The following is a 23,684-nucleotide window of genomic DNA, read 5'->3' as shown; positions in this document are numbered from 1 at the left end:
TTCCATGCTGTCCCCAGGTCATTGCTGCCTGCCTGCCTGCTGCTGTCCTGCCCAGAGGGGAAGGTAAAGCAGCCATCGGGGGACCAAGGATAAGAGAGGCCCTCAAGCGCCTTGTGCTCTGCTGGGATGGAGCAAAGATCATCCTGTCATCTCTGGAGGCCTCCAGCAGCAGAGAAGCCCAAAGAGCAGCCGTGAGCACTTTCCCCAGGAACGCGACACCTTGGCAGAGAGGTCGGCTGTGAAACTAAGCTTTTATTTGAATAAAGCAGCAGAGTCCTTCAAACGTCCACGAGAGCTCTTCATGTCTTGAATGAATGGGAGGGGGGGGGGCAGTGACCTCCAGGGCTACGAGGGTGTCAGCGACAGTGCTGGCAGTAGGAACAGGCATTGAGGCAGCTCTGTGCCTCGTCCCCACCATGGGGGAGGCTGGCATGTCCCCAGCTGCCCCCACCAGCTTCATACCAGGTCCTTGCTTCATCCTCGTTTCAGACTGTCCCTCCAAGGAGCCTTTTGGGAGCACTCCTGTAGCTCCAGCCATGCAGCCCCAGTTGTCCTTCCCCTTCCCCTGGGGCCAGGGGCTGAGCTCCCCACCAGGGCACTGCCCATGGCCCCAGTGGGCACAGGGCTCTCAGACTGCCAGCCTGGGCAGTCCCGCAGTAGCCGGCTGGGCACCTCTGCCGGCCCCGGTGAGGGATGCACAGCCTCGGCATCGACACCATCCTCCAGCCCATTTCTCCGGGACTAAAGCTGCAACGGAGACCCACAGATGAGGCATGCAAAAGAGCAGCAGCAGCAGCAGCAGCAGCAGCGAGGCTTGAGTCTGCCAAGTCCCTTGAGGCTGCCAAAGGGCTGCAAGGAGAAGAAAGGCAGGGCGCACAGGGCACCCCCCTTTCCCCAGTCCAAGTGCTCCCCACCAGCAATGGGGCCCTCCTGGGCTTTGTTGGGGACTGGCACCCAGGGCCTGTGGGGATCCTGGCAGAGTGGAGACGTGCCTGGCACAGTAAGGCTGCTGGGCATGGGGTTCACAGCGGGAGGAACGGCTGAGGAGAGACTCTGCAACTTGCTGACGTCGTCCTGCTGATGGCATGGATGCAGGGCTGTCTTCTGCTGAGAAGTCACTTGTGCTTTGGCCGTGCACCTGCAGCTTTGGAGAACGGGGAAGCTCCACTTGGCATGATCCCTCCTTCCCACCCCCTGGGCAGGCCACCTGGGGTCAGGGTGGGCTACCGAAAAACGTGGGCTTGCTCTTTCCTCCCGGTCTGGGCTGCTGGCTGCAGCAGCCTGTCATCTCCTGATCTTCCCCCCTTGCTTCACTTTGGTTCTGTGTGACTGGGCTCCAGCAGGTCTGGACCTCGGACCTGTGAAGCTGCTGAGCCAGCTCAGGATGGGGTCTCATTCCAGTTGCCCACCCCAGACCTAATCCCGGTCCCGAACCCGCCTTGGCGATCAAATTCCGTGCTGCCTCTGGCTGGGATGAAGTCAGCTTTCCTCCTGGCAGCCCATATAGTGCCGTGCCCTGGAGTTGTAGCTGGAGCGCTGCTGAGAGCGCAACGGTTTGGCTACCACTGAGTACTGGCTGGTACGCCAGTCCCGAGAGACTCTGGCAGGCGGCAGAAATGGGCTGACAGGAACTGCATGAAACCCAACAGGGCCAAGCGCCAAGTCCTGCACTTTGGGAGCAACAAGCCCAGCAGGTCGCGGGAGGGAGAGGAGGATAGAGCGCCTGAAGAGAGATGTATGGCAGGAGGATGGAGAACTGCTCTGGCAGGAGCTGAGAGAACAGCTGGCTCTTGTGAAGGAAAGTAAGGAAGATGAAGGCGGTGATGTAGCAGTGCCAAGGCGCCTGCAGGGCTCCGGAGCTGCGGAACTGCACCAGGGGTTTCTGCCCGGAGCTGCTGGTACACACGGCTGGGATGCGTACCCGGGCTCCGAGAGACAAGGACGAGCTCCTCTGCCCAGCGCAGTGTCTCTGGCTGCCCCGCGGCCGCAGCCCGGGCCTTCGTACCCACAGGGGCCGGGCCCGGGTGGGCTCCAGGGGTCCCTGCCCAGCCCCCCCGCCCCGCGGCGCGGTGACCGGCAGCGCGGGCTGCTGAGCCGGCCAGGCCCGGCGGCGCGGCGCGGCGCCGGCGGGACCCAGCGGCGTCTCACCGCGGCGCCGGTGACGGCAATCGGCCCCCTCGGCCCCCGCTCTACCGCCCCGGCCTCCGGGCCCGCGCCCGCCGCCAACCGCCACCCGCCCAGCGCAACGGCCGCGGCGGGCGCGCCCAGGGCGTTGCCAGGCGACGGCGGCGGGCGCGCGGCTCCGCGCATGCGCGGTGGCTCCGCTGCGGGCGGGCCGGGGCCGCGTGAGCCGGGGAGCGGGCCCGGGGCGGCGGCGCCGAGCGGGCGGGGCCCGGCCCCCAGCGACCCCGGCCCCCAGCGACCCCGGCCCCCAGCGACCCCGGCCCCGAGCAGCGCGGCGCCGCCCGCCTCCGTGCGACGCGCCGGTGAGAAACGGGGCTCGTCCCCAGCGCCCCGGCTGCGGCGGCCTGCAGCCGCCCCGGCTCCTCAGCCAGAGCCGGGCTCGGGCCCGGGCCCTTCCCTGCCCCGCGGCGGCCCCGTGTCCGGGCCCCGCTCCCCAGAGCCCCTCGCTGGGCACCGGTGATCGGTGTTTGCCCAGCCCGGCACTGGGGTGCTGCCTCCGCCCCCGACTGGTGCCAGCTCCGGGTCCCTCACCCCAAAGTGCCCCCAGTCCTGAGCCCCCCCGGGCACCAGCACAGGTTCAGAGGCCATCCCCAGGGCTCCGAACATCCCCTGCCGCACACCAGCACCGAGGCCGGGACCCCGACCACAGAGTGGCGGGGGGCAGGGACCTGACCTGGCCTTGCCCAGCCTGCACAGGACCCAGGACCCCTCCCCAGACTGACCTTGGGTGAGGGACCGCCCTCAGTCCTGAACTAGTCAGGGACATTCCCCACTCCCTGCCACACGGCAGGAGGTCGCAGGCCACCTTTCCCAATCCCAGCTCAGCCCAAAGCCAAAGACATCCCTGCCCTGTCCCCAGCCGGGCACCGGCGCAGCGATACCCCCTTCCCCGAGACGCTGCCCTGCCGCGGACCCTCTGCCCCCCCCGGACAAGATCAGCACCAGATCGGTGGTGTCCCGGACCAGGCCAGTGATGTTAACCAGCAACGGAGCACACCTCTCCCCAAAGCAGGACTGGACCGCGGTCCTCTGCCAAGCCTGTGCTGTCCCTCCAGGCCGGGTGGGATCAGACCATGCAGGGGCAGTACCCTGCCACCCTCTCCTGAGCTGGGGCTGGGTCCGGCTCCCCATCTTCCCCCAGGCTGGGGAAAACTGGGGCAGTAGCCACCATCTCCTCCCCAAGCTAAGAGTGAACCTCAACAAGGTGCCTGTGGACCCTGCCACCAACCCATGGGGTGCAACCACACCTCAGTCATTAGCATCCGCTCCCACCCCCGCAGGCACGTTTTCCCCTTCCTGGACCCAGAGCCTTGCCTTTAGGTCAGACTGATCCCAAGGAGCTCACATGGGATCAGTGCCAATGCTGAAGTGGCTCCAGGCAGAAGCTGGCTGTCCTCATGGCCAAGCAAGGGTCCCCCACAGTCACCTAAGGGCTTCCCTCAGATAGCCCCTGCCCCCTGCCCTCCTCCCTCCAGGAAGCAAACGGGGGCTGAGCCCCTCAGCTCTGTGCTGCAGCAGTAACCAGCCCCGGGCTGTACTCCCAGCTCCAGAAAGGGAACCCTGGACCCTGTTTTCCCTCAGGTTGGCTGTCCCAGCCTTTCCTGTCTTCTTTCTGTATCTGTGGGGTCCTCCTAGCCTGGGACAAAACCTACTGAGGGGAAAAAAGAGCAAAGTTTGCTGTGCTGAACTGACAGTCTGGGCTGGTATCCCAGATCCAAGAGCACCTCCGAGCATTAGGAAGATGGTGTGGTATAAAATGTTCTGTCTTTTACCCTCTTCTGCCCAGGGAGGCCCTTAGAGAAGATGCAGAGCTGAAGATGGCTGAGGAGGAGGAAGAACAGAGAATGAGCCACCAGCAGATTGAGGAGAGCAGGCAGGTATGGCAGTAGGACAGGAAGGTCCTCTTGGGTCCTTGACCTCTAGACATTTGGCTTTACCCTTCTTTTAGTTTTGTGCAGTGCTTAGTGGCACGCAGCAGCATTTATGTGAGAAGCAGGAGGGACAGAAACTCCTCAGGACTGGGTAGAGCGTGATTCTTGGGCTGGATCCTGAGGATGTGATTTTGCTGTGACAAACAGCCCATGAACTGGAAGGATCTGGGACTGATGCTGTGCATACATACCCCTAGCCCCATCCACATGCACAGGGGATGCAAAACAAGAAGGTGCTCTGAGCCCTTTCCTCTTGATGCTGGGGCTTTCCAGGGGAGGGAGGACCTATGGGTGCATTGGGGTCCTTGCAGTGCTTTACCAGTCCTGCCGTAGCATTGGAAGACAGGGCTTATAGATCCACACAGGCACCTCTGCATGGGGATAGGAACCAGAGCCTGGACATGCATAGCAAGAGTTCCTCCAGTATCCCTCTCTCCAGAGGTCAGGTCTCTGGATGTGAGATGTTTATCACCTGCTTCACAGAGGCTGGCCAAGCTGCTCTTTGATGGCAAGCAGATGGTGACAAATATCCAGGTGACTGCTGACTTGAGGGAAACACAGAGGAGAGCAGAGGAGGCAGAGCTGAAGCTGCAGAGGTAAGAGACTGTACAGTGGGGAGGAGCAGTGTAGATATTGGTGTGGCTTTCTGAGGACATCCTAGTGCTGGTCATCCAGGAACACTTAGAAGTTGGGGCTACACTGAATTTATGTTCACAAGGAAAATTCAGGCAAAGAAAGAGCCTCCAGGCCCCACCTACCACAGTTGAATCTTATCAGAGCTCTGCAGGTCAAGGCTGGTAGGCTGGTTGCTTCCCCAGGTGGCACTGCAGTACTGTGGATGTCTGGTTACTGATCTCCTCCAGACTCATCACATCTTCAGTTCCAAAGTGTGAGAAATGCAGCTGGTTCTTAGCTTTTTACCAGGAGCCTATGCCGTGTATACCCATGGTCTCCTTGCTCCAGAAACATAGGCACAGCTGCCCTTGCATTTGGCTTTCCTAGCAGGTTTCCTGAGCCTGGAGATGAGACCGTGGTAGAGAATGTGCTACTTGTGCTGAGAGGTGGCTCAGTAAATGGCCTGTTTACAGAGCTTGCCCTCTAGTCCTGGAGATAGGGGTAGTTATTGGCTATACCGTGGGAATGCGCCGGGACAGCCCCATCAGGCTGTGTGTGAGGAGTGGGAAGAACGTGAGGCTGTGCTGATTTGAGAAATTGGATATGAAGGTCTTTGCAGTCAGAGTGGTCAGATGCTGGGTGAGGGGCCCCAGATGTAGAGATCTTCCTCCTTGGAGATACCGGGCACGCGCCTGGACAAGGCCCTACGCAACCTGCTCCGACATTGAAATTAATCCTGCTGTGACGAGGAGCCGGAGATTACCCAAAACTGTTTCAGCCTCGATTATTCTTTGACCCTCTCTGTGTGCCTTCCTGCTCCCCCAGAGGAGCTGGGCAGTCGCCTGGGGGGACTAGCTTTTTCAGCCCTGTCCCCAGGACTCGGAGATCCGCTAGGAAACACCGAGTCCTTGCTTAATCCCTTTAGAGGGCACTGTAAGAACAGTTTCTGGGAGGCTGGCTGCATCAGGTTGCATGTCCCTTGCTCGGCTGGGATTCCCACTGGGAATCTCCTTAAGGAGCCAGGTGCTGTGTCCAGGACCTGCCTGTAGAGCAGATTTTGGGGTGGCAAAGGTGGTGGCCGCTGTTCAGCCTGAGCCGAGGGCCATCTCCAGAGCATGTTGGATGGTTTGGGAGAGGAAAGAGTTTTGTAATATGGAACGCCAGCTGTTCAGTGCCCTTTGGCTTTAGGTGGAGTACAGTCTCCGGCCCCGTTGGCTTCCAAGTCTAGATGTAGCTGGGAGGCTGCTGGGCAACACGTGTCCATCACCTTTTGCCCAGAGCCAGCTCGTGTGGCAGAAGGACTAGTGCTCTTTGCAAAGGTGACTGCTGCTTGAGCTGAGCTCTTCAGTCTTTTCTCCTCCAGCCAAGCGGTTGTTAGATCACTGGGCGAGGGCAAAGCTGGGGAAATACCTGCCTGAGGAGGAGGGCCTGCAGAATGCCGGCTCTGCCCTTGTTTGATGCTCTAACTGCACTTGCAAAAAAGCTGCTGTCCCACTGGTATCATGATGCCACTTTGAATTCACACTGGGTTGTGCAGGAAAGTGCTCCTGCAAGCATGAGGCACTGTACCATGCATGAAGCACTTGCTGCCCTGCCCCAACTCCCCATCTGCCATGTGCTCCTTACTGCCTGCAGGGTAGAGAAGCTGGAGAATGAAGCAGAGTCTAGCAGATGCAAGTTTGAGGAGATCACCTCCAGGTGGGCCTCGGCCAAGGAGATGACAATCCCGCAGGAGCTGTGGCAGCTGCTGAACCAACAGCAGCAGCAGTGCACGCTGCTTCTGGAGGAGAAGAACAAGCTCATCGGCAAACTGCAGCAGGTAGTGTGGGGACCAGGCAGGGACAACTGGGAAGGATGGGGGGTTTCAACTTCTGGAGGATGCTGTTCTAAAGCAACAGGCACCCCTCTGTCTGGCTTTTCAGTCATCCCTCTGTCTGGATCTTCAGTCCACCAGTACGCAGTACGTGGTAGGGATCTGTGTAGTCACAGTTGGTCTGGGTCAAAACATTCTTAACAATGTATACATGTATCTTAAGGCAAGTGCCAAGAGGATGGGGTCAGGTTCTTTTCAGAGGCGCCCAGTGATAAGACAAGGGGCAACGGGCACAAACTGCAGCACAGGGAGCTCCGTGGGGAGAGCAGGAAAAACTTCTTTCCCTTGAGGGTGCCGGAGCACGCGGACAGGCTGCCCAGAGAGGCTGCGCAGTCTCCTTCTCTGAAGATAGTCAGAACCCACCCGGACTCGATCATGTGCAACCTGCTGTAGGAGAACCTGCTTTAGCAGAGGGTTGGACTAGATCAGGGGTCCTCAAACTACAGCCTGCGGGCCGGATACACCCCCCAGGGTCCTCAATCCGGCCCCCGGTATTTACAGAACGCCCCCACCCCACCCCGGGGGTTGGGGGGAAACCAAGCAGCCGCAGATGACTGCCTGCCACTTCATCCGCGCGCCGGCCCCCTGGTTAAAAAGTTTGAGGACCCCTGGACTAGATGATCTGCAGAGGTCCCTTCCAACCCTAACCATTATGTTGTTTGGTGGAAACTGTGCCAGGAGCTGCAGTGCCAGTGTCCCAGTGTGGAAGATGAGATCGTGTGTCCTGGCACCAGTGTGCAAGGACGGGCACACAGGACACTGGTAGTAGTGAGACAAACTGGCAGGTACCAGATTGCACAGTAATAAAAAAAAGGAAAATGAGCAGGGGGTGTGTGGTGTTTTTGTAGAGGGAAGAAAACCTTCCCCACAGCAGGTTACTTGACCCCCAGAGAGAGAGTGGTGTGACTGCAGGCATGTCACCTCTCACTCCATCTCACTTGTACCTTTTGGCAGTGATGATCTGTCTCTCCACCCATCTTGCCTCCTAACTACCTCTTGACTTTCTGGCTCTTTGGTCTCATCACCTCTTTGGAAAAGGCTGCATCTGGGTCTTACCCTTTCAGTTAGCTCCTGAGGATTCCTGGTCAAATACTTGTCTCTGATTTCAACATCTGCTGTCTTCCTCCAGGAACTGAAAAACAAGGATGAGCAATACATGCAGGCCATTAAGAAGCAGTCAGATGATATCCACCTGCTTTTGGAGAGAATGGAGGAACAGATCAGGATCATGCTGAAAACTTACCGTCACAAACTCCTGCAGATTGAGGTAGCCAGTTCATATGGTGAAGGAAAAGTCCAATGAGAGAACTTGCAGCCGCTTACCTCTCCATATGTATGGCATAAAGGCCTCAGGCCCATTGCACTGGCTGGATTGACTGCTGTCCAGAGCCGCAGGGCTGATGTCTTGGTCAGTGAGGCTGAAATCCAGCCGAGCAAGAGCACTGAATGGTGCTGAGTGCTGAAGGGCTGGTTTATACTGTGCTGTGAATGAGTGTGGTTCAGTGCAGAGCAACTTGGTGGCATGTGAAAGCTGTTGCTGCTTGATGGCTGGTTATGGGTCTCTCTAAAAGCCAGAAGGGAGCACTGTGTTTCTTTAACCTTACCTTCTGCAGAGCACAGAGTTCCACCTTGCAGATCAAACGTGTATTTGTTGCTGAGTGAGGGCATCTCTCCCCATTTAATGTCTCCTAAGGTGAAATCAGGTGGCTGGCTGACCAAGCTCCGCTGATTACCCTTAGGCAATGATTTCCAGTGAACTCGCAGAGCTACCCCAGCACCCAGACCATCCCTCCCAGCTCTGGGTGGCCGATAGCAGCAGGCCCCACGGGGTCGCAGTATGAAATCTCTGCCAGTGGGGTTGTGACACTGAGAAGAGAGATCAGGCCAGTGTGTGTTTGACATGATGGTGAAGGGCTCTGTCTCCTTCACAGAAAGCTTTTGAGCTTGAACGGCGAGAGCTGCTGGACAGCAACAGGAGGAAGTGGGAGGAAGCCATCCAGGCCTGCAAGGCACAGGAGGTAAGGTCCATGTGAGATGTAGAATCATTTAGGTTAGAGAAGACCTCTAAGATCATCAAGCCCAACTGTTAACCCAGCAGTGCAAGCCCACCAGTAACCATGTCCCTAAGTGCCATGTCTACACGTCTTTTAAATCCCTCCAGGGATGGTGGTTCCACCACCTGCCTGGGCAGCCTGTGCCAGTGCTGGACAACCCTGTTGGTGAAGCAACTTTTTCTGACCTCCAGTCTAAATTTCCCCTGGCACAACTTGAGGCTGTTTCCTCTTGTCCTTTCTCTTGTTACCTGGGAGAAGAGACCGACCCCCACCTCACTCCAACCTCCTTTCAGGTAGCTGTAGAGAGCAAGAAAGTCTCCCCTGAGCTGCCTCTTCCTCAGACTAAAGAACCCTGATTCCCACAGCCGGTACTCATCAGAGCTGCGTTCCAGACCCTTCACCAGCTTTGTTGCAGTTCTCCAGCACCTCAGCGTCTGTTGCAGTGAGGGCCCAGGAGCCATGCTGCACTCCAGCTCTGGGCTGCCTTGAAAAACATGCATGCATGCAGGCAGCTGGTTCCTCAGGAGTATTGGGAGGCAAAAGGGTAGTTTTTCAGCCTGTTCTGCAAGGGAATTATCCGTGCATGAGCTTTCTTTGGGCTGGCCAAAGGAGCTGTGATCACAGGAGGAAGCTGTCACCATTGATGGGTGATGTTCTCCTTTTGCCTGTAGCTGGAATACCTGCATGCCCGTGTGAAGAAGGTGGAAGAGTTTGAGAAACAGCTGAATCAGCTGCGGGTACAGGATGAGGAGGAATATAACAGCATGAAGTTGCAGCTGGAGAATGATGTGCAGGTACAGAAAAGGCTGGTGTGTGCCATGTGGGGAGGCAGTGGATCAGATCTCCATGGGTTTTTCTGCGTGTAGCTGGCTCTGTGGAGCAGCTAGAGGGTATGAAAGCTACAGCTGGTCCCTGGTCACCTCAGCTCTTCAGCATGCACAGTCCAGCCCTGTGTCAACAGAGTGATGGAGCTGTTCTCTCCTCTCCATGGGTCCTGTACCACAGTGTCCATCTGTCTTTGGCTCTCAGAGGTCTGTAGCACATGAACTGTAGCTCTAGGACATATGAAGCACCTGGGAGGGTCAAGGTGTTTGCTTCTGGCACCATGATTGATAGGAGGATTGGATAGTGTGAATGTCCTGACACCACATAATTTCAGATCTGGTTCAGAACCCAGTTTCCTCCTTTGTCAGGGTCTCGGCCTAGGAAGTGTGAGCTTTTTCCTCTGACATCTATCCCCAGACCCATGATTTCTCTATGGATCATGAAGACCACTTGGTGTGAGAATTATCATGAGTTTGCCCTTACTGAGCTGGGAGGACATGTAGTGGAAGAGCACAGCCCTGGCACACAGCTGGCTGAACAACCACCAAGGGCTCTCACAGCAGATCCAAACCTCATAGCCAGGGCTTCCCTGAGTTACAGATACCTTTGTAGTGCACTGCATTCTCTGCAAGCAGCGGTGCCAACAAAGCAGTGCATCTGTGGCTCTCTGTAATCCTCCTGGTCCCCTGGATGACAGCCCTGGTGTTGGCCCTGGGCTGGCAGGTTTGGTTTTCCCCAGCATCATTTAGCCTCCTCATCTCAGCAGAGAGCCCCGCTGCCACTGACACCTTCCCCGCTAGTTGTTGTGTGTTGTTTCCTGGGCTGCATGGTGGGAACAGGACATTTTGCATTTGGACTTTAGTAAGATTCATTGTTTGTCCCATGGGATGTCCTTCTAGGAAGCCCAGGGAAATACAGGCTAGCGTTGCTCTCTAGAAGTTTTTGCACAACTGTGGGTGAAATACTACTGTTGCAAGGTCCCTGTCAGCCTGAAAGGGCATGTCCAGGGGGACAGTTCTGACTCTGTGGTTTCTTCACCTTCGTCTGGATAACCTGGAAGGTGACACAGAGTATGTGACTTTCCAGATGGCTCTGAGCCATTGGAGGGGGGAGGCAGCAGCGTGCTGGAGATCAAGGTTCACAGACAGCAATGCAGAGCTGTTGTGAAAACACACTCGCTGCCTTTAGCTGTAGTTGTGGGAAGGTTTATATGTAACACAGGCATGGTGATTACTCCTCTCCGTATCTCTGTGTCCTTGCCCAGGTTTGGCAGCGTGCTTGGGAACAGGGAAGAAGGTCTAGAACAAACCAAGCAGACAAATGACTGCTAAGAAAAGATTGAAAGGCTGGGATTGCTTAGACCAGGGAACAGATTTCTGTAGGGAGGTGACGAGTCTACAAACATGTACAATTCTGTATGATGCGGGAGGAGGATGACTTGTTCTTTGTGTCCACTGTAGATGCAAGAAAAAATCATGGAGCTGAGTTTTGGTAGGAAAGATTTAAATTGGCATTCAGATTTAGGGTTCACATTTCAAGCTAGCAGTGGCAGGGACTTGCTTGGTCGTTAGCTTGAGTGACTGTGCCCTTGGTTTGTTGCTCTGTGACACAGGGTTTTAGGAACACCTTGAATCAAAATCTGCTGGGACTGATTTGGTGAAGTTTTCCCTCTGTGGGGCAGAGGGATGAATCAGATGTTCTCCTGGTTCCCTTTAGCACTGCAGTTGCACAACTCTAGAGCACAGACTTCACCCTTCCAGTTCAGGGAGAGTAAGAAAAAAGAATTTGGAAATACCTCTTTTCCTGACTGACCTGTGATATCATTCTCCTGAGGTATCCCTGGAGCAGGAGCTTAGCCAAGACCTTAACGATGAAGTCTACAGTTTGGGGGTTATTGAGTACTCCCCGGTTTTACTAGACGGGAATCAGCATTTTAAGCACAGGGTTTGAGCCATGGCTTTCCTCCATCTGCTTTAAGAAGAAGGTCCCTTGGCCCTGCTGGGATTTACCTGCATCTTTTCTTCAGCTGAGCTTTGATCTTAGCCAGGTGGGACTGCTTCTGGGTGTCTTCCCAGGTGGTTTGTACACTCTCTGTTGTACATAGGGCTACCTAGGAGAGCTCTGAGCCAGCTAACTCAGGTACCAGTGTCTTCCCCACTTCTAGCCTACAGCTCAGGGCTCTTTACCTGCCCCCAAAGATCCCCCTGGCCTGAGAGCAATCCTGAGCCCCTGACAGAGACCCCACTGGCTCTCTCTGCTGTGCAGATTCCTGTGAACAATCAAGCCTGTAGCTGCTGCTGTAATTTGGGGCCATGCAGCATCGTAATGCCAATCACTTCCTATCCCAGAAGAAATCTTTATAGGCCTCACCAGCAAAGCACTGTGTTATGAGTTTTTGTCAGTATCAGGTTTCTGCCTCCTTTTGCACACGGAAAACACTTACACTAATGAATTAAACCATAGGGCCCGGGAAGTGGCTTCTCCTTTCCCTCAGCTGTCAAGCACATGGTATGCTGGGAAGCTGGCAGATGTCTCCATTGCAAATGTCTCCTCCATTGCAGCTGCGGAGCAAAGGAGAGAACTCTCTGCCTCTGCTGTCCCACAGGCTGCGCAGCAAGATGCTGCCATCACAAATGCTTCTGTTATTTGTTTTGTCTGCTTTCTTTAAGAGCTGGAGTTGGTGTGGTCACTCTATGTGTCCCTTCCTCCAGCTCACCAGATAACTTCTGAGCCTCTTGGTTAATTCACGGATGTGCAATTCCTAAAACTGACATGAAAATCAGCAGCTATGTTGAGGAGAGAGGCCAAAATTAGTGCCCCACTGAGTGAAAGTTGGGTACAACTTTGGTCTGTTCTCCCTTGCCCAGACATGACCCTGTAGCATGCACCGATGGACAACATCTCCGTTGCTCACCCATGAGTGATGCCATGTGGCCAGGGGTTAGCTGTGAAAATGTGCATGGAGAGATGGGGTTTGGAGATGCAGGATCAGTAGGATCCGGGCTTCAGTGTGGCCTTTGCTCAAAGCAGGGCTTGTTTTCCTGTTTTTTGAAATGCCAGAACCTGGAGAAGCAGCTCCAGCAGATGAGAGCCGTCTATCAGCTGAAGCAGGAGAAGCTGGAGTACAGCCTTCAAGTGCTTAAGAAGCGGGACAAGGAGAACACCATCATCACATGTCAGCAGAAGAGGAAGCTCAACCGGTAAAAACTCATCCCTGGAAGATGGGCTCTGCCTTACTTGCCATCACCACCCATATGTTGTTCTTTGTGGAGCTCATCACCTAGAGCAGGCCAGTGAGCTGTGTCCCAGCCCATCCCTGGGCAGGGCCATCGCCAGAGCACTTTGAAGAGGCTGGCCATGGCCAAGCAGTGCCAGCTGCATCAGGGTTGATCGGGCCCTGGCACTGAGGAGTCACTAGTAGATAAGCAGCCCCAAGTGCCAAAGCCTTCATGCATGCTGGGTATGCCTGAAGGTGCCTCTTTGGGAGTACCCAGCTTTGCTGTCCTTCCTCAGGCTCCACAGCTTGCTCAATAACCTGAGAACAAAACTGGCCAAACAAGAGAAGCAGTTCAGAGAGGAGAACCAGAGCCTGGCAGCCAACTGCGAGCACATCACAGGGCAGTGCAAGGAGGTGCAGAGGAGGATGAGGTGGGGTGTGCACGGGCATCTGCCCACGATGAAGCCTCGGAGCACCTAAGTGAGGTGCAGGGGGAGCTGGCTTGTCATTTTGAGGCATGGAGCCTACTTCCATGGACCATCTCCCTTCTGCACAGGCACTTTGCTGTCCGTGATGCTGAGAAGTTCACAGAGGTCTGGCTTATGAACGAGGAGGAAGCCAAAGGGCTGATGCGGAAAGCCCTCAATGCGGATCGCATCATTCACACCCAGCAGCTGGGGCTGCCCTGGGAAGAGCCTTGTTACTGGTTCCTGAATAATGTTGGCCCTCTTGGGCATTACGAGGAGAAGAGGTTGGCAACGAAGCTGGCTGCAGAGGTCCTGACAGGTGGGATGCACAGCCTTGTCACACTTTTGGCACTGGGAGACCCTCACCTTCCTCCATAACAGCCCCGCCTGTCACTCCTTCCCTTGCCATTGCAAGGTGGGACCTTAGAGGGATGACACTGCGAGCCCAGGCAGGGGCTGTCCCTAGCCCTGAGCTGGCTCATGCCAAGCCAGCTTGGGGTTCTTTGCACTGTCCTTTGCCCAGTGCTCCCAGTTCCAAACAAGCTGACCAAGAGCCAGCACGTGTCCCGAGATCCTGGGGGTGCTTTGCAGGTTGCAGGGAAATTGTGGTTGCCCTGCTGACCCCTGCAGCAATGTGACGGGGGAGCACAGCCTGCAGAGCACAGTTTAAGCAAAGGCATTTGCTCACCCTTCGTGTTTCAGGAAGCAGCTCTGGGGGACAGGAGGAGGAAAGGAGAGAGAAGGGGAGGGAAGAAGTGGACAGCGGAAAAGGAGAAACAGAAAACACAGTGAAGGCTGAGGGTAGAGTCACACCTCTGCGAAATATTTCCAAGAAGACTGCCAAGAGGATCCTGGAGCTCGTGAGCGACGAATGGGTGCGTGATGATGTAGCACATGCTTTGATCAGGGAGCAGGCATACTGTGCCCTGGTGATTCCAGCTTGCAGTGGATCTCTTCCAAGCTCCATGTCTTGGGGTGAAGGCTCCTGCTGCTCCGCCCAGCAGCCTGTTGTCAGAGAGCTGCCCCAGGGGCTGTGAGAGGATCCCCAAGTCTTTCCACTGTGCGTGGCACATATACAATGCTAATAAAAGGTATTGGCAGGCATGGCCCCAATGTCCCCATCCGCAGCTCCCCAGGCTAGAATAAGCACAGGCAAACCTGCTGCATCTAATGCTCCAGGCTGTTCCCCATCTCCAGGGACAGTCAGCAAGAGCTTCAGGTCATGATGTCCTTTTGGCATCACCGTGTTGACAACTGTGATCTTCTCTGTCTGCTGGGTGGCTCTTCCAGCCTCATGGTGCCCAGCTGCTGCCCCTCCGTAGCACGGTGTGGGCAGGGACAGAGACGCTCGCTATTTCTCTGCACTCTCTTCTCTGCATGTCTCCCAAGGGTTTCCTCATCAAAGGCAAGCAGCTGAGGCCCCTGCACACACTGGGGAGGCATGAGCGTGCCCTCGTGAAGCTCGACTCCATCTTTGCGGTGAGTTGTGGCTTGGCACAGCGGGGGCTGCAGGAAAGGCTGGTGGTCACGAGGGAAAGCTTTCTGCCCCGTGTCCATGCAGTGCAGGACTGAACCACCCCAGAGAAGTGCAGTTGAGCTGCTGGGGGGGAGACTAGGGCAGCAAGGGAAGGGGAGCATTGCCAGAGGGTGTGAAGCACTGTGGCCAGTTGCTTCTCAGCTCAAGGCCATCCTGCTGATGAATTAACATCCCCAGGGCCTGTCCAGCCTGTTCTCAGACTCTCCGAGCCACAGATACCCCCGGCTGTCCCACGTGAACCACTTCTTTCCACCTGCTCCTGCCTTGCACGGCATCGCTAGAGAGGCACCCTCTACTCCTGAGAAATGCTCTTCATTTCACTCGCCCTCCCGTGATGTCTTTGGGGGACACTAACATGGTTCCTCTGCTCTCCAGGCCCTCGAGATCGACAGTGAGGATGACCTGTACCAGCTGATGGATTTTTTCCTGAAGTACAAAACCCAGGAGGTGGCTGTCAGCCAGGTGGGACCAGCAGGCACAGCGGTGGAGACAGCCTAGCAGAGGTCGAGGGAAGGGGTAGTAGAACATCTGCTGAACAGCTGGGGAGGGCAGAGAGGGGGACCAGTGCGTTGGCCCTGAAATGTTTCCCTGTGACCAGAAAATGGAGGTGAGCATGCCAGGGCTGAGGGGTTGTAATCTACTTCTGTCAGGGCTGAACAGAGGCTCTTGCACATTAATTTTTGCTTCAGCTGCCTAAATTTGCCAAGGGACAAGGCTGCAGGCAGCTGGAAGCTCCCAAGGGGAAGGTAGCTCCTGGGGAGGAGGAGGGGATGGAAGGCACAGTGCCCAGCTTGCTGGCCTTCCCTCCAGAGCCGGGGCAGCCCAGGTGGAGAAGATGTCACGGATGCGGCTGAGGACAGAGAGGACGGTGAATCTGGTGCCCAGAGGGACGAGCTCAAATCCCCTTGGAGTTTGCTGGGCTCCCTTCCGTCTGTGTACATCCACACTGATGACGTCCTAAAGATCCTGAAAGCATTTGTGCAAGATTTCGACAAGCTGAGGTAGGACTAGGGGCAGAGTGGGGCAGTTGTCCCTGGGAGGGGGCCAGGCTGGGGGACAGAGGAGGTTATTGGGGTGTGCAGGTGGCTGCCCTGGCTGGAGCGAGAGCTTCCCCTGCCTGCCCTGCAAGATTACAGAGGGATGAGGAGGGTCCCACCAGGGCAAGGGGGTACAGACAGCGCCTGAGTGAGGGATGGCTGGTGACAGCCAGGCAGGAGATGACCAGCAGCCCAGGGAGGGAAGCAAAGCCATGGGGCAGGCAGGTACCAGCTGTGGGGTTGTGGTCATCGGTGTGATGATGGCAATGGTGCTCAGTGCAGCTGAGGGGTACGGGGCTGTTTGTCAGCCCTGAAGAGCTGAGGCCCAGGGCTTTGTTCTCTGTCCCCCAGGGAGGACGGATCGGTAAAGGAGGTGCCACAGGTCCGGGACAGCTCCAGGGATGGGGAGTACTGGGAAGCCCTGGCACATGTTATCCCTGAGCCAACACTAAAGCTGTGGGATGCGCTGGCAGTGGCGCTGGAGGAATACTAGTGAGTGACTGGCAGTGCTGTTGGGGACAGGGCAGGCTGGTGGCATGGCTGGGGGAACCAAGTGGCCATGTCAACCCTCTGCCCTCCTTGCCCAGTGAGGTGCTCATGCGGAGGGCCAGCCTGCTCGCTGAAGCAGCTGTCCTGCGGCAGCAGAACTCGGAGCTGTGCCTGCTGCTGGAGGAGTACGTCAGCGCCGGGGTGAGTGGCAGCATCCTCCTCCCCTGGGCTCTGGGGACACCCCGCCATGTGTGCCCCACGCAGAGGTCTCAGACACGGGAGCCACTGCCTGGCACCCATTGCTGGCAGGCTCAGGGTGCTTCTCCCCGCAGGTGAAGAGCAAGTTGCGCTCCCCTCCCACACAGCAGGTGGACCTGAAGCTGTCCTGCCCCAAGGAAGTGCGGTGAGTGCCCAGGGCCAGGGCATGGCTTTGCTCTGCTCTGAGCTGAAGCTGCGGCTGGAATCAGGGCATCCCGACAGGCACTAATAAACCCTTCCCAAACCTGGGCTGTGAGCGTGTGTGTGGCCTGCCAGGGGCAGCCGTCTTGGCCCTGAAGGCGCTGGGGAGCTGCAGCCAAGCGCCCCCCCCAGTCCAGGGGACTTGTGGTGCTGGAGGAAAGCATTTCCCCATGAAGCAAAGCCATGTGCTCCGAGTCCTCCCTTCCCTCCGCAGAGCCGAAGCCAGGCCGGACCCTCCACCTCCCGCAGCTCAGCATCCCCACCACCTGTAGGTGTCCTGGCTTTGGGAGAGCCCTGGTTTTACACCTTATTCCCCACTTTTCCTTTTGTTGCCCCAGAATCTTTTCTCCCCTCAGATTCCTCCCAAACAAAGCCAACACGCTTCCAATTCCTTTTCCCTCATTGTTCCCAGTACTGCTACATCTGCATGCACCTAAACTCTTTGTTCCTAAGGCAATAGCAGCCCGAAGCCGTGCTACTGGCACAACTCTTGCCAGGAGGGCCGCGTTACATCCCTGACTCCCTCCCACTGCTCTGGGTCACACCCGTTGTATCTCATTCCCAGTACAGGCTTCCTGGCCAGCTTGACTCCCTGGCCTCACACGGGCGCCACTTGAGTGATTTCTTATACCACAGCAGGGTAACACGGGTTGGTTTTTTGCTTGCTGCTTCTCTGGGCCCTTGAATAATTTTGATTTTTCTCCTGGTTCCCACCGGGGGATTCAGCCAGCTGGGAGGGCTGGCGATCCTGTGGAACGGCTTGCTGGCTGTAAGCCGGGGTGCAGCAGGATCCACAGGGCAGAAATGCAAACCAAAACGCCAGGATTGAGAGGGTGGCAGGCAGGGAAAGGGTTTCGGGGCGGGGAAGGCGGGGACGGGCACACTGCCTGGGACAGGGGCCCCCGGGACTGCCGAGGCATCGGCTCCCGGAGCTGGGGGATGCCCCGGAGCACCGCTCCCGGCAGACGGGAGCCAGCAGCATCCAGCTCCCGCAGGGGAAGGGGAGCAGGCGGCTATCAGAGATCCCAGCCCCACGGCGGGGGTCGGGAGGGCCCTAAACCCCCCGCCCCACGGGCCGGGGGCTGGGGAAGTGCCCCCAGGAGCAGCAGGAGGGCTGGAGCCGGGCGGGCAGAGCCACCGCAGCGGCGGCGGTGGGCGGGGCCGAGCCCGGCCGAGGCCCCCGCCCCCCAACTCGCCCCGCCCCGCCCCAACGGCCGCCGCGGCCGCCGTCAGCACCGGACGAGGCGCGGCCGCAGGACGCCGCAGATGCCGCCCCGGGTCCCTCGCCGCCAGGGCCGCCAGCCGGCCCCGGCCAGGTAGGGCCCTGCCCGCTCCCCCGGGGCACGGGGGGCGCAGCGTGGAGCGGGCACTGGAGCAGCGCCCAGCATGGGGCACCGGGGCTGCCCCGGGCGGGGAGTCCGTACAGCCGAGCAGAACCCCGAGGATGGGGGTCCCGGCCCTAGAGCCGAGGGAGAGGCGCGGGGATCCCGGTCCGGAGCAGAGCCCTGGGGGTGGGGGTCCGGGAGAGAGCCGCGGGGGTTCCGGTTCGGGAGCGGGGGGAGAGCCGCGGGGGTCCCGGGTCTGGGGGCCGGAGCAGAGCCCTGGCGGTGGGGGTCCGGGGGAGAACAGCGGGGGTCTCGAGTCGGGGGGGAGGCGCGGGGGTCCCGGTCCGGAGAAGAGCCCTGGGGGTGGGGGTCCGCGGGGAGGCACGGGGGTCCTGGGGCTGGGGCAGAGCTGCGGGGGTTCCAGTCCGGAGCAGAGCCCTGGGGGTGGGGGTCCCGGCCGCAGGGGAGAGCCTTGGGGGTCCTGGTCCGGGGCCCAGAGCAGAGTCCTGGGGTGGGGGTCTGGGGAAGAGCCACGGGGCTCCAGCCCCCAGGGAATCAGCCAGACCCCGCATGGGGTTTGTCCCGCCACCCGGACCCCCAGCTTGGGGGCGGCCCCTGCCTGGCCCAGACCCCCACCCACCCTTGGCAGCAGCCAGTGACCCGGGACCGGGTCAGGCATGGGGGTGCCAACCTGGGGAGGGGGCTGCGGGGGGGAGTCACGGGCAGGGAACCGACTGCATCGGGAACGGGGCTGTTTCTGCAGCTCGGGCTCCCAGACAGCCCCGCTCTGGTCTCCCTCTCTCCATCCCTTCTCCCCCAGCGCCATGGAGAATGGAGCCAGCAGCCTGGTGACCTCATCCTCCACGGCCACCTTCAAGGAAGAACTGCTGTGCCCCATTTGCTATGAGCCTTTCCGGGAAGCCGTGACACTTCCCTGTGGCCACAACTTCTGCAAAGATTGTGTGAGCCGTTCCTGGGAGCACCGGCACCACCTGTGCCCTGTTTGCAAGGAGGCCTCCTACGACAATGACCTTCGCGTCAACCACACGCTCAACAATCTGGTGGAGATGGTCCTCCAGGAGGAAGGGCAACGGCAAGGTCCGGTGGCCGCCCTCTGTCCCCTGCATCAGAAAGAAGCCACGCTCTTCTGCCTGGAGGATAAGGAGCTGGCGTGCTGTGTCTGCCAGAGCTGCAGGCAGCATGAAGGGCACAAGATGCGGCCGGTGCAGGAGGTGGCAGCCAACTGCAGGGTGAGGGATGCTCCAGAAAACGGAGGGGGACCACTAGCACGGAGAGGCAGCCCAGCATCTGGAGGTGTGCAGCTGGCGCACGCCCTGCCACAAACTTGCCGGCACACAGCTCTGGCTCGTGCGTGGCATGCTTATACCCGCCGGTGTGCCAGGAGGAAGGGTGAAGCCACCACGCTGCGAGGGTGGGTCCCTGCAGCGTTGCTGGCCCATGCTCTCCCTGCCTACTAATTACCCGGTGCCACCCTGTCCCCTGGGACATGGCGGTTTGCCCTGTGGGAAATGGGAACAGGGTGATGCTCCAAGGGGTTTAGAGAGTGGCCCCATCCCCGCATTTCCTTGGCTTGTTCCTTCTCAGCTGGGCTCCATCCAGCCATGCGGGTTCTTAGAGCAGCACCTCGTGGCTGGGAGCATGGTTGGGATGGGGGTTGCACAATTCCCCCGGCCAGGGAGGGATGTGGAATGGGGAGGCAGCCCTGAGCCCTGCGGGGGCAGGATGGGTCATGGCTGTGTGAGGAGGAGGAGGAGACTGGCTCTGTCCGGTGGCTGGGCAGGGTGCCAGGATCTTCTGTGTTTCCCGGCCAGGAAAGCAGCGTGGCTGCTCTGACTCAGCCTGCAGGGATGAGCCAGATTTCAAATGTCGCGGGGCAGGCGCTGGGCGGCTGTTTGGCAAGGCTTGGCAGGGTGGCAGGGTACCCCCCATGCTGAGCCTCCCTGGGTGTGGGCCGGTGGCTGCTGGCAGCACCGAGGCAGGCAGGAACTTGAAGGTGCGTCACTAAAAGGGCTTCAAAACAGAGAGGAGGATTCACCGCAGAGGAAAGCTCCTCTGCCTCACTGCTTAGGGGCAGCGTGTCTGCACAGCTCAGTGTGGAGCTGGCTGCGTGCAGCGCCGGCAGACCTTGGCTGCAGGAGAGGAAAGGGTGGGCTGAGCAAGGATCCTGCTTAACCTCGCCCTGCTGGCTTTGGGGCTCCTGTCTTTCCACGCTGGAAACGTTGGGCATAGGCTTGGGGAGGCTCTGAAGGTGTCTCATCCCTGCAGGCCAAGCTGAAGAACATGGAGACCTCCCTGCGGGATAAGGCGAAGGATTTTGGAGCTGTGCATCGGTCCTATGAGGCCATCTTGGGACACAACGAGGTGCGTGATCCATCCTGCCAGGGACACAATGGGCCTGATCCTGACACATGTGTGCACAGGTGTGCAAAGTCATGCATGTGCCCTGGGCAGGGGGCAGGAATGCAGCTGGCTCCGGGACGGAGCGCTGCACCCAGCCTGGGCTGCTCCATCCCTGGGTGAGGAGGATGGTGCTGAGGGGAGGAAGGACTCAGATAGGGAATCGGGGACTGGCATGATGGGACTGTGCCTGCCGTGGATTTTGGGAGGGCAGCATGGTCCCCGTGGGTGCCCAGCAAATCCCTGAGCACTGGAGCTGGTTGGAGGGCTCCAGAGGAGCGTTTAGGGGGAGGGCAGGGGCAGCCCAGGGCAGCTGGGGGCTCCAGAAGGAGGTGGTGACAACCCCACGTGGGGCAGGTGGAAGCGGTGCGGCTGGAGGCGCGGATCAAGAGGGAGTTTGAGAAGCTGCACGAGTTTCTGCGGGGCGAGGAGAGGGCACTGCTGGCCCGGCTGCAGGAGGAGTCATGGCGCAAGCGCAGCTTCATCGAGGACAAGATGAACCAACTGACGGAGGAGAGCCGAGCCCTCCTCGATGAAGCCCACCGGCTTGAGGCAGACCTCGAGGGGGATGACTGCACCTTGCTCCTGGTAAAGCCCTGCTGGGGTGCTGCCCTGTGCCCTGCAGGGTGTCACTCTTGCTGTGGCACCCTTCTGCCTCTGCTGGGGTGCGAGCAGGGTGCTGGGTAATCCTTTTTGCAAGCCCCTGTGAGCCCTTACAAGTGGAGGGTCTGATTCTTGGTCTCTCCTTCTCTTCCAGAGTCACAAGACCCGCAAGCACAGGTAAGTCCCAGTCCCCACTGCGTCCCCTGCCCAGTGACACAGGGTGCTCAGGGTGGCTGAGTCTCCACATCCCCTCCCTGGGGCTGAACAGGGTCTTCTGCCTGGCTGCAGTCAGGTCTCTGCCCCGGGTGAGTGCCCGTACCCATGTCCCCTCCAGGTCTGGGTGCTCTGGCAGAAGAAGGTGCTGGGGGTCCCCAAGGCCAGGCAGCACCCCTGGGTGCCTCTAAGTGGGATAGGGGGGGCACACACGCAGACACAAAGCAGTGTTTCAGGTCTTGGGGGAAGCATTAAAACCCTGATGGTCAAGGAGATTTGGTGCTGGGACCCTCCTGGGGTGAGAGCAAAGTTTGGCAGATGTGGGGTGCTGGTGGGGAAGCTCCTGCCGAAACACAGGGTGCCAGGAGACCCAGCCCAGTCCCTTCCTCCGTCCTTGACCCATCTCCATTCTCTGGCCCTGCCCTAGGATTGCCTGCACGGCTGAGGAGCCGGAGGCTGTGCCTTTGGGGATGCTGCTTGATGTTTCCAAGTACCTGGGCTCTCTGCAGTACAATGTTTGGAAGAAAATGCTGGACATCATCACCGTAGGTGAGGTGCTGGGTACTCCCTGCAAAGGGTGGTTGTCCCCGGGCTAAAGCAGCCTTTGCCTGCAGCAGCCCCAGGGGTGGTGGATGCTGGAGAGGAGCGTGGAGTAGCCATGCCCACAGCTGATGACCCTGGGGAGTGGGGTTGGAGAGCAAAAAGGGTACTCTGGGGCACTTGCACCCCAAAAGGGAAGCCTTGGAAGGTGCATGTCTGCATGGTGAGCTGGGTTAGGGGTGGGTGGATGGATGGATACCTGCAAGGCTGTGTTCCCCCCATAAGCTCTTTCCTGCAGCCAGCTGGCTCCTAACACACGTGTTCCCACCACAGTCCCCTTCAGCTTCGACCCCAATTCTGCAGCGGGCTGGCTCTCGGTGTCCGAGGACCTCACCAGCATCACCAATGGGGGCTACGAGCTGCGGGTGGAGAACCCTGACCGCTTCACCTCGGCCCCCTGCATCCTGGGCTCCTGTGGCTTCTCCACTGGCTTCCACACCTGGGAGGTGGACCTGGGCAGCATCATGAACTGGCGGGTGGGGGTGGCCCAGCGGCGTGGTGGCACCCACTGGACCTTCCACCACGATGCTCGCTCCGGCTTCTGGTACATCTACCGCCTGCCTGGGAAGGATGGTGAGACGTGCCGAGCATCCAACGCAGCACGTTCAGAGGCAGCACCAGGCAACCTGAGACGAATCCGGGTGGAGCTGGACTGCGATGAAGGGGAGCTCTCCTTCTACGATGCCGACCGCAAGACCCACATCTACACGTTCCATGAGAAGTTCAGTGGCACTGTCTTCCCCTACTTCTACGTGGGAGGTACACCCGTGGGGATGCTGCCTGAGGCGCTCCGCATCTGTCCTCTCCAGGTCCGCATCTGCGAGGATGTCCCTGTCTAGTAGCCACCATCTCCTGCTGCCAGCACCACTTCTGCCTGCCTTTGGGGTTCTCCAGGTGCTTTTTCATCTTTCCTCAGGAAAAAGAAAAAAAAGAAAAAAGGGAAGAAAGAAAGAATATGTGTATTTTCTGCCTCTTTTTAAAAATTCGTTAATAAAGATTTTGTATTTCTGGTATAGCACTGCATCTCTCTGTGCCCAAGTCCTTTCTCTGTGACAAGCTCCTTTCGTGACCCTCTCCACCATGCATCAAAGCTGGGAAGGCTTCAGGAAGAAGGTATCTCCCTGCTGGGGGTGCTGTAAATAGTAAATTAAACCATCTGGGGCCTTTTCAAGCTTTTACAAGTGCTGCAGCTTGCAGTGCTCCAAGTTTCCCTGCTGTGGGTGAAGTGGGGGACAGTGGCCCTTGCCCCGGCACCTTGGGACAGGAAAATCCCATGCTCCTTGGCTGGATGCAGACAGAAGCATGTGTTCCCCCTCAACAAGAACAACCTTTCCCGGGGACACCCTTGAGAGTAATGACCCATTTCCTCTGGCCCTTCTCCCCGTGACTTCACCTCCCTGAGGGGCTTTTCCATAAATCTCCAGCTCTGGGAGTCAGGTGATGATGTGTTGCTGGTATTTGGAGGTGGAAGAGGCTTAGAGGTGGGCTGGGGAGGGAGACAAAAAGCACCCTCTGCACCCCTGTGCTGGGTCTGGCCTGGCATTCGTTGTGTCAAAAAGGCTTTTCCCCCCACCCTGGTGAGCCCTTGGGCTTTAAAGGTCCTGCCCTGGGGAAAGGGAGGGTGCCCAGCCGGCCTCGATTCCCAGGGGCAGCCTGGCTGGTGGGGACCTTGCTGGCAGGATTGCTGACATTAATGAGTGGTTTCCATGGTTTCTCATAATTTGCATAGGATGCTCCTTAGGAACAAGATCTGGTGACTGAAAAACAAGAGGGAGATGTTGGAGGCGTGCAGTGTGGGGGCGACCCCGGGGGTCCTCTGCCTGCCTGACGTTGCCTG

General features: G+C 58.4%; 2 protein-coding genes across 2 annotated transcripts; both read left to right on the top strand.

Annotated features, from left to right (window-relative positions):
• Positions 1-1,635: 1,635 nt before the first annotated feature.
• DRC1 (dynein regulatory complex subunit 1) lies at positions 1,636-16,736 on the top strand. Its single transcript, XM_056344678.1, has 18 exons — positions 1,636-1,735; positions 2,351-2,486; positions 3,971-4,061; positions 4,599-4,711; positions 6,366-6,549; positions 7,733-7,870; positions 8,535-8,621; positions 9,329-9,451; positions 12,543-12,682; positions 12,996-13,130; positions 13,256-13,485; positions 13,869-14,041; positions 14,556-14,645; positions 15,079-15,165; positions 15,514-15,704; positions 16,092-16,232; positions 16,328-16,430; positions 16,562-16,736. The coding sequence occupies exons 1-18, from the start codon at positions 1,636-1,638 to the stop codon at positions 16,634-16,636; spliced, it is 2,337 nt and encodes a 778-aa protein (XP_056200653.1). The 3' UTR covers positions 16,637-16,736.
• A 1,134-nt stretch (positions 16,737-17,870) lies between these two features.
• Positions 17,871-22,865, top strand: TRIM35 (tripartite motif containing 35). Its single transcript, XM_056344424.1, has 7 exons — positions 17,871-18,004; positions 18,834-19,263; positions 20,300-20,395; positions 20,789-21,019; positions 21,189-21,211; positions 21,675-21,796; positions 22,121-22,865. The coding sequence occupies exons 1-7, from the start codon at positions 17,955-17,957 to the stop codon at positions 22,684-22,686; spliced, it is 1,518 nt and encodes a 505-aa protein (XP_056200399.1). The 5' UTR covers positions 17,871-17,954; the 3' UTR covers positions 22,687-22,865.
• The last annotated feature ends 819 nt before the right edge of the window (positions 22,866-23,684 follow it).

The sequence above is a fragment of the Falco biarmicus genome, chromosome 6 (genome assembly GCF_023638135.1).
Source record: "Falco biarmicus isolate bFalBia1 chromosome 6, bFalBia1.pri, whole genome shotgun sequence".
NCBI lineage: Eukaryota > Metazoa > Chordata > Aves > Falconiformes > Falconidae > Falco > Falco biarmicus.
The sequence above is the reverse complement of the archived record's forward strand: the minus strand, read 5'-3'. Positions and strand labels throughout refer to the sequence as shown.